Below are 9,800 nucleotides of genomic sequence, written 5' to 3'. Positions count from 1 at the left end.
GCTACCAGCCAGTCTTGTCAGTAGGGAGACCCTTGAAGGCTGGGGGAGGGTTTCCAAAACTCAGACACTAAGCTCAGCCCCTGGACATCTTTCTAGGACTTTCCTCTGGAACAATGTAACCATGGCAGTGGTCAGGAGCTGCCCTTCCCAGAGGTAGAGGGACTCGGTGATCTTTTCTTGGGCTTGGGTGACATAACAAAGCCCATCTTTGAAACCTAAGCAGAAGGCTACCTGTCATGAAGCTGGCCTTTTATCTTAAACCTTGTGGTGCCCTCCCAGTGCTAGACATCAGCTCCCTTACTGGACATGGTCCATACTGGATTATGTTGGCACAAAGAAGAACAGGGCCTGGGTGGACACTCATCAAGGGCCAAATGCTCAGCTTCTTGCCGAGCAGACTGTATGTTGTATACATGGGTGTGTACCCATAGGAAGAAACCACTCGCACATGGATACAGTCAGCTTCTCATTAGACATTTACTTCAGGTACCCTAGTTGTTCCACAAAGGGTTAATGTAGCCTGTATAGTTTAGCCCTCATAGAGTGCAAGCTTGTGACATGGGAAAAGGCTGTAGGATGGATTGGTGGAAACAAACTCTCTCATTCCACTGTTGCCCAGGGATACAGATACGCAGGATGAAAGAAAAAGCCCTTTATGGGGGTAGAAAGCAGGGACCTCACTGGTTGCTGGACTGTTGCTGGGAGATGGGTCAGGCTGAGCCCAGGGTCTCCTGCAGTGGGGTCAGGTGTCCCCATGAGCGGCCAATACTCAAGTTCACCTTTAGGGGCACCTGTGGGGTGACAACCAGAAATGAGCTCCAAGGAGAAACCCAGCCACCTCCCAGGCCCCATGCAGGTTGATGAGGAAGCAGTGCTCAGGGACACACATCCCAGCATACATATGGACACTCAGATGTAAAGTCCCATGTTCCCTGTTGTAAGCTCACATGCATGGACCATGGTGGACCTCCCTATCTACCAGGTCTCAGCCAGTGTGTAGGTCTACAGGGCACCCAGGCATGGTGCTTTAGGGCAGGAATGTCTTAGTACAACATGTGCTCACCCTGTCAGGGGCAGAAGACCCTGACTAAAGGTGGACTTTTTCACAAGGCATTAGACAAAGCCACCTTGTCAGAAGAAAGGGGCTGGCCCTCAGCTGTTTGCCAGTCTTCTGCCTCATGAGGGCCCCCTGATGGCAGCTAAATTTAGTTTCCTTGGCTTCAAGCTCCTCCCTCAGCACCTACTTCTTGGTTCACCACAGGCATTGTAGGTGTTGTAGACTACCTCGGTTAGGAGGAGTCCTGCCACCAACTAGGTAAATATGTCGCTCCTTGACTCTGCCACTTGGCCACCTAGAGGCATGTCATGTCTGGTGTGCTACAGGGTGTCTTTCAATAAAGGGAAAAGTGAGTAGGCAGAGCCTTTTCCAGGAAGATCTCAGAGCCTGTGAGCAGAAGCCAAGGCTGCTCTGAAAGGTGGTCAGCCATCTTCTGTGGCTCTGCTCAGTTCTGAGGGATCCACTGGGCTGGATTCTTTACTAAATGAAAAGATGTGTTTCTGGTACCATCTGGGTGGCTCTACAGGTTTCAAGGCTCCCACCTGTGCTCACTGCCTGGTTATCCATACTGCTCTGGGGAGCCTATGCTGAGATATCCAAAGGTCTTTTCTTGACAAGAACCCAGAACTACCTCTAAGCAGTGTCTAGGCAGGTGAGAGTGGGCTTGTGCTTAGACGTGTCCTGGGGTGCACTTGTGCTTAGACGTGTCCTGGGGTGCACTTGGAGTAGGTGGGCCTGGTGCTCACACCTTCAGTGATGCTGAGTCTCAGGGAAGAGGTTTAGCCAGAGGCTGGTAGGAGAAACAGCAGATACCCATGGTGGTGGCTTCTTACCAGGGAGCAGCCAAGTAGGAAAGGGTTCCTCAGCAGGGCAAGTGTGGGCTGGGAGGGCAGTAATCCTGGTCCATAAGACTGAAATTTGCCTTCCTCCTTGCCCTCCTGGCCTCTGGGGCTGGGATAGTGCCCTCTTGCCCACCCTGAGCTGACTCAGGTGTAAGGGATAGAGCAGCGATGCTGGGCAGATGTGTTTCCTTACCTGCAGCTGCAGTTCCAAGGTCTGTACCTGTTGCAAGGACTCCATGATCCTTCTGACAAGAGCTAGAACAGGAAAGCAGTTGCTTACAGGCTGTGTAGGTCAAGGTCTGGCCAGCCTTCTGGCTTCCAGGCCCCAAGAGTTGAGGACTGAGGAACCTACAGGCTTAATGCTGCTTGAACCAAGTTACCTGATTGCTTCTTGGATCTACAAGTCACTCAAACCCTTGATCCTCTCATGTAAAAGCTTGTTCAACTCCCAGTGTGTGCATCCATGGCTCAGAATGTAGCTTAAAGGACCCTCAGCCCACCGTTCTGGTCACTGTACTGAGTGAGCTGGCCCCACCCTTCTACCCCAGCACTTCACAGAAGTGGCAGGCCAACTGAGACAGGTAGGTGTTGTGGCCACACCAGCAGTTCTGGCTGTGATGGTAGAGTTAGGAGGAGGTACCAGGTTATTCTTCCTAGTCCAAATAGTCTGGGCATGGAAGGCCATTATCTTTGATGCTTTTGGCAAAGGCCTAATGTTCTTGTCATGCCTCTGAAGGTGTCATTGTGGCCCTGACTGTGCGATCTATCGTGGGAGTTTGAGCCGTAGATGTTTGTACACAGAAGCTTCATGGCTGTTCTGGAGCACTAGACATATATCGTCTCTTACTAGGGTCACCAAGTAAGCTGCCAGCTGGGAGAAGCCTTGAGAGACTGAGAGGAGAAGCTTCAAGGAGATAGGAAATTTCCTAACTGTTGGATACACCACCCACTGTGCTCCCCTAGACGCACCTGCAAACTCAGGGATCTGAGTATCTTCTACTTCAAACAGCAGCTCATCATGGATTTGGGCAACTAACCTGGAGAGGAAGGAAGTCACTTGGGAGTGTGGATACCTCCACACCGGACCTAAGGTTGTCCTTCAACGTTCCTTATAGGTTGTTTGGTATTTGGTTTATAAAGAGTGTGGCTCTGTGTGGAATAGGTTATAGTCATCCTGGCACTATGGTCTGGGATTGCTTACCACCAGACAGCTCCAAGATGTAGACAGGAGGGGCCAGGAGAGAAGTAGACACGACTTCTGGAGAGCTGTCCAGCCCCTGACCAGGCTGAGCATTTTATGCTCATGGAAGACTGGTAGAGCAGAAAAAGAACTCCCCAGGGAAAGCAAAACGCATGGGACCTATTCATGTTCCCTAGTTCCCTCCCTACTCTGAATACCTGTGGCTGTCCTGGAACTCACTCTGCAGACCACACTGGCCTTGAACTCAGAGATTCATCTGTCTCTGCCTCCCAAGGACTGGGATAAAAGGCATGAGCCACCACCACCAGCTGCCATGTTCCCCACTTTCCACTGACAGGGATTTGATGATGCACAAAGGGGCAGCAGTGCTGAGGAGGGTTAGGAGAGCTACTCCTGCTGGGAGCAGGGAGACTAAATCTAGAATGTGTTGGGAATGCACCCCCAGCTTAGAGGAAGCGATGGGCACTTTTTTAAAAATTTTTTTTAAAAGTCTTAAAATACTCAACAGAACTTGAAAAACTTTAAAATTTTAAGGTACAAAGCCACATCGGATATGGGTATTGTGGGTGGCCCATACAGTATTGAACATGTACTCTGGGGCACCAAACCACAGCTCTAGTTGAACTTGGCTTTGAGGGCTGCCCAGATTTCCCTTTCTCCACAGTCCTGTATGGCTTCCTTAGCTCCTTCTGGCATCAGTAGGAATCTAGAAAGCAGTGCTTTGTTGAGTAAGCATGTTGGAGGAGCAGGCACAGACTTGCCCAGGATGAGAAGTGAAATGCTGGGAATATCTGGGTACTCAACCCAGACCTAAGTTAGCACATGTACTAGCTTGTTCAAACCTAGGCTCCCTGAAGGCTGGGATCCTAGTGCCCAAGCTTCCCCGGGAGATGACATTTCAGAATCCTGTGAATGTATGCTCCCCCAGGCTTGGTGCTAGCATTTTCGTGGGTACATTCCGCACACTCAGGGCTGGAGTCTGTAGTACATGTGGTAGGGATGGTCACCAGGACCTATAGACCTCAAGGAAGGGTTGAGGGCATAGAAGGATCCCATGTGCTCTGTCCTCTATGGTTCTTGCTCTGTCTCATGGATGGGACTCTGAAGGCAACAATCACATGCCATATGTCTCCCACTGCTGTTTGCCCTGTTCTCCTGTGGCAGCTAGAAGCTGAGGCTTCACAGGGAAGTTGTAGCAATTCCCTTATGACAGCAGTGATATTGGGATCTGATGGTGCTCACTGGCAAGAAGGAAGAAGCAGCCTTTAAATGTCTGAGTAGAGTAGCCATGATGGTACTTGACAGCAGAGTTCTATGCTGAACTGTCCATCTGTCTTCTCTGTTACCCTTTTGCTGATGAATGGGAAAGAGAAAGGGCTACATTCTCAGCATGCATAGCATCTCTTCTATGGTGGGGTGACCCAGAGGTCATCTGTTTTCCCACTCCCAGGAAGACATGTAAAGGGTTGCTTTGACCATTACTACCTTTCTCTTGCCTAGAAGGTGCTATGATCATCAGAGCAGCCACGTCTATCATGACATCAAAGGGAAAGGGCCTGAGCTTCAAAAATAAAGCCAGCAACCTCTGTGCCTTGGACTTCTCAGGCAGGACAACAGTATACCTTTTTGAGCCCAGGCTACTGTAGCCAGGCCATTGTTACTAGAGGCCAACAAATGCACATCCTAAAGAGTGTGCAGGCATGGGCAGACTATGGAATAGTGAAGTATACATTCGCTATTCATCAGAGACATTCTCACAGGGGTATCTGTGTGTCTTATGTACTGCCTCTGGCTAGGGCACCAATACTTCCCCTCCAGAAGTCCGACTGTGGCAGGACAGGACAGGGACTAAACTGTAGTACTGATGTGTTTCGTTAAACTAACATCAAGGTGTTTGGCAGGCCTTGGCTCCCAAGTGGAATACTTTTCAAATGGGCAGAAACTCCAGAAGAGGCACTTGCAACTCTGTCCAGATTTAGCAGAAGTGCCTTCACACTTCCTGAAATCACATCGTGCAATCTGAGCTGCCAGTGTGGCAGGACCTAATAAGTGTGACTGTTAGTCACTCACACATCACCATCACAGACACAGAGACATCACACTTCTCATTGGAAGCTGGGGCACAGGGACGAACAGGAGAAACAGAAGAATGCAGGCTTAGACCGCCCAGGCTCCCAGAAGGAGGGCATGCCTCCATAGCTTATATCTGCTCTACAGAGGGCACAGAGCTACTGTATCTGCATCTGGTTGACCTGACACAGGCAGACAGATCCTGGTTCATTTGAGAGAACTTTCCAGAAGGGACTAATCTCATCCCTTTGACAAGAGCCTGCCAGGAAGCTCCCTCCTATAGCACACTCTAGCCATACTGAGTTCTTTGTGGTTCCCTCCTAGAAGTACATTTGTGTGGTAGTATAAGGGAGGAAACTCTGAGGCCTGGGAGGACACCCAGCCCTAGCTTGGCTCTGCCTGGATTTGGACAAGGTACATGCTGCTTATTGTCTCATTTCCTCTTCTCTGTATTCCTGAGTCAGATTCTCTGTGCTCACATTTTGGAAAGGTATTCCCACCAAGGAGACCCTAAGCCTTAATATGCCAACACCTTTCAACAATTCCAAAATAGCAACAGAAAGGCACCTTGCTAGCCTTGCATGTGGTAGATGCCATGCTATGTGCTGTCAGTACACACACCTCAGGCAAGAACTGAAAGAAGGATGCTTTCTGAATTTAGGAAATTTCGGAATACAACATGCACAGCCCAAGTGAAGCTAGAAGCTAGAGGCTACCTCCAGAACACTGGGAGTGGGTAGATGTACAGACCCTCAGGAATTGCAGGGAATGGGGAGGGAATCACTGAGACTACTAGGCAGAAGACAGGAAGGGTGACAAGAGAAACCAGGTGGGCTCAAACTTTGCATAGTCTGCTCCCAGCTAACTCTTGGCCATGCCTGGAGCAATGCTGTGCTGTAGTGTCTGCACCTTCCTCTGAGACGGTTCCCAGAGGAAGTTTGCAGCTTCCTAACCTCTTTCTTTTTAGTAAAAACATGTCTGGAATAGAGCTGCAAAAGGCAGTGGACAACAGGGCTTGAGGCAAGGCCTCCTGCCTTCAGCTATGTATGGCACCAACCCATAGTGCACACTCCTGTGCCAAGGTGTGAAAATCACCCAAGAACACAGGTACAAGGCCAAAAAGGACAGAGGAAATGTTTGAAGAAATAAAGTTTTGAAAGAAAGATGAGAGAATGCTGATAGGGAAAATTAATGCCTTGAGTATGAAGTATATTTCAGGCCAATAGAAAATGGTGAGCGTGGTGAGGAATGCCCATAGCAAGTAGGTTTCCATGTCCCCAAAGCCCTCTTGGGGCCACTACATAGGGAGGGATCCATGAGACCCTTTTCATATTTCCACCTAGGGAAGCTGTGTTCTTCCTACAGGAGCTTTCCCAGGAGCAAAGGTGCTGACCCACTTAGGCAGTGATATGGGCACCCTGGTGTGCAAAGGCCCATGGGAGGAGCTTGGGGTCCTTAGGGTAAGATGGAGGGTAGATAGTATGGTAGGCAGAAGGAATAATGCCCTTTTGGCGCCCGACAAATCTCTCTGGCAGAAGTTCAAGGCTGGGCCCTGAAAAAGAATGACTACTGCACTGACCTGGCTGTCAGGGTCGGGGACGTGGCCACTGCAGCAAAGATGCGAATCAAGGCTAGCTTACAGAGGTCTGCGGCTGAGCCTGCGGGCACAAAGGGTTCTGTTTTAGAGCCTGAGGTATGCGGCACACAGTGTGAGCTCTTACAGAGACATTTCCCACGGACACTGCTCACTCCCCTGGCTAATGATGAAGGAGTTTTTGCAAGTGGAAGCAAACCGCGTTTCTTCCAGGCAGCAGTTGCTTGCTTCTCAGTGCTGAGAAAACTTGACCCCAGCCAGATTCTCAGGTTCTAGAGGGGTCTCGACCCATGTCAAGTAACCCATTTCTAGGACTGGCTGTATTGCTCATGGAGCTCCTAAAGACTCAGATTTCTGCTTTTAGAGGGGGAACAGAATGGCCTCCATGGGGCACGGGAGGCCATCTCTTTATTTCATTTTTTTCCTATACAGGTCTAGCTATTTATTTAGTTCATGATGGCTTCAATGTTTCTGTTTTAGCTTGCAATCCTAGGGTTAGTGTTAGAGGTGTGCCTCACCAGATCCTTCCAAAACTGTCTTAGACACAAGCACAGCTCTGCCACCCGTCCACAGCTGTGATGACACTTCCTGCCAGGTAGGGCAGGTGAGGGTGGTGAGGCCCATGCAGGAGAGTTTCAGAGTATGAATACCACAGCAAACCTCCAAATACCCGAGGAGCAGGAAACACAGACCTGCAGGAAGGAGCCACACACAGTGGCAGGCTAGGGGCTCTGGTACCTTGTACCACAAAGTTTACTGCTTGTCGCTCTGCTTGTGCCCGAAGCTGCTGGTTCTGTGCACAGATCCTCGGGAGAGGCCTCCTTCTACCCAAGATGGATGCCACATAGCCTAGGGTAAAGGAAGGAAAAGACAAGAGACAGGAAAAGTGGCGTAGCACCAAGAGCACTGTGCCTCCTCCTCTCCCTCTACCACTACAAGGCTGTCCCAAGTATTCCCAGGGCAGATGGCTTCTGTAGGAGAGTAAGACCCACAGTGGGATGGCCTCTGCTGGCCAGTTGTCAGGCTTCTACTCTTTTCTCCTCTGCCACTAAGATCTCACACAAAACCAGAGGGCAGTTTTTGCTTGTTTGGTTGTTTGTTTTTTATTCTATGGAAGTCCAAAGCCATATATAGGGCTTAGGCACAGGAGCCATTCAAGAGTGAATGACAGCTGGAATATAGAGCAAGAAGCAGTGAGTATGACTTCACATGAATGTAGATTGAGGTCTTCTGGGCTAAGTTTACATGGCTTGGGGCTCTTAGGAAATGCAGAAAAGGTAGGGAAGAGCTGGCTTAGTAGTTAAGAGCACTTATTCTTCCAGAAGATCTGGGTTTACTTCCTGGCGTCCACATCACAGCTACCATGTGTAACTCTAGGCCCAGGGGATTTGACATCCTCTTCTGGCCTCTGAGGGTACTGCATGCTTGTGGTTCATAGGCATATATACAAGCACATATATACAGGCAAAACAATTATACACACAAAACAAGAAGGAAGAAATAAATAAATAAATAAATAAATAAATAAATAAATAAATAAATAAATGAGCACATAAAATCCCACTATGTTGGGGTATTAGTTGGGGTTCTCTAGCATAACAGAACTTACAGAATGAATCTCTATTTATAGAGGGGACTTGTTAGAATGACACATATGCTGCAGTCCAACTAATCCAACAATGGCTGACTTTGAACACAAAGTCCAGGAGTCAGTAGTTGCTCAGTCTATGAGACTAGATGTCTCAGTTGGTCTTCAGTAGATGCTGGAATCCCAAGGAGGTAGGTTCTAATGCCAGTAAAGGAATGGAATTACTGGCAAGGCCAGAGCAAGTATGCAAAGAGTAAAACTTTTCTTTTTCTATGTTTTTATGTGGGTTTCCAGAGAAGTTTGGCCCAGATTAGGGGTCCCAGCTCAAATGATCTGAATTAGAGGTGTGTGTGTCTTCATATCTCAAAGATTCAGATTAAACATGGATTGCACTACTTCAAACTAAGCAAAAATATATCTCATAGGTGTACCCTCCATTTTTGGGTTTTAGTTAATCTTAGATGTAGTCAAGGTGACAAAAAAAATGAATAGAATAGTCATTACAAATCTACTCCTTGTCAACCTGACACACAATCATATCTCTTTATATCACGCTTAATTCATTTCCAAATAAAAAATAATCAGGTCATAATAATGCCTAAACACAATATAACTACCCAACATATAATTACAAATGCATTCTATATTTAATGGGTCATAATTACACCTACCATGATATAACCATCCCTTGCACAATCATAAATACAGACTAAATTTAGAATAGGTGGCAATGTCCCTCAAGGGATATTCTTTTACTGTCTCAAACTTAAATATGGCAACCATGATATTCTCTTGATACTACATCATAAGATAAAGAAATTAAGGAAAGAAAACATAAATATCTGTACAAACGCATATTTAACAAAATTCAGCAGAAACACTCATGTCAATTATAATCCTTATTTCTGTAACTAGTCATGTGGACTTAGCTAGTCTTTATAACTACTTCCCTGTGCTACCCATTCTGTATTTCCTCTACCTTCAGGCAAGAACCTGAGCAGGCCTTCAGTTCAGGAAGGAGTTACTCAGACTCCCATTTCTGGCAGGCCTGTGGATTAGGTTATTGTAGTTTCCCACTGACTGTAATCACAGAACCTGGTAACTTCAAGAGACACCCTAAAGGATATCCTGCATTCCAGACGTAATCTTTCTTACCTCCATTGTGGAGAAACAATCCAACGTCCTTATGGTAATCTGGATCAACTATCCCTCTTAACACTGTTATTCTTTTCTTAGCCTGTTGGCTTAAGGGCATTAGAAACACAAACATGGCCAGCGTGAAGTCTGAGCTTCTATTTCAGTAGAATGTTTGTTGTGGGGCTGGAGCACTCCCTATTCAGGAACCATTACTTCTAAGACAACAGAACTTAAGGTTGAGGGAACAAGAAAAAAATTTCCTAGTGGGTCACTCCAGGTTATAGTGAGTAGAACTACTCTCTTTTCTATTC

The 9,800-nt window shown here is 47.6% G+C and overlaps 1 protein-coding gene across 1 annotated transcript in view; it reads right to left on the bottom strand.

The window, feature by feature from the left end:
• Positions 1–458: 458 nt before the first annotated feature.
• Poln (DNA polymerase nu) overlaps positions 459–9,800 on the bottom strand; it is a 114,039-nt gene continuing 104,697 nt past the window's right edge. Inside the window, exons 18-22 of the mRNA XM_032916412.1 lie at positions 7,503–7,613; positions 6,750–6,828; positions 2,869–2,936; positions 2,093–2,154; positions 459–791 (exon numbers count right to left, since the gene is read on the bottom strand). Of these exons, the coding sequence (XP_032772303.1) occupies positions 711–791; positions 2,093–2,154; positions 2,869–2,936; positions 6,750–6,828; positions 7,503–7,613 (401 nt within the window). The 3' untranslated portion in view covers positions 459–710. The remainder of the gene's footprint in view (positions 792–2,092; positions 2,155–2,868; positions 2,937–6,749; positions 6,829–7,502; positions 7,614–9,800) is intronic.

This window comes from Rattus rattus, chromosome 11 (assembly GCF_011064425.1).
Source record: "Rattus rattus isolate New Zealand chromosome 11, Rrattus_CSIRO_v1, whole genome shotgun sequence".
Classification (NCBI taxonomy): Eukaryota; Metazoa; Chordata; class Mammalia; order Rodentia; family Muridae; genus Rattus; species Rattus rattus.
Note: the sequence above shows the minus strand (reverse complement) of the source record. Positions and strands in the feature narration are given on the sequence as shown.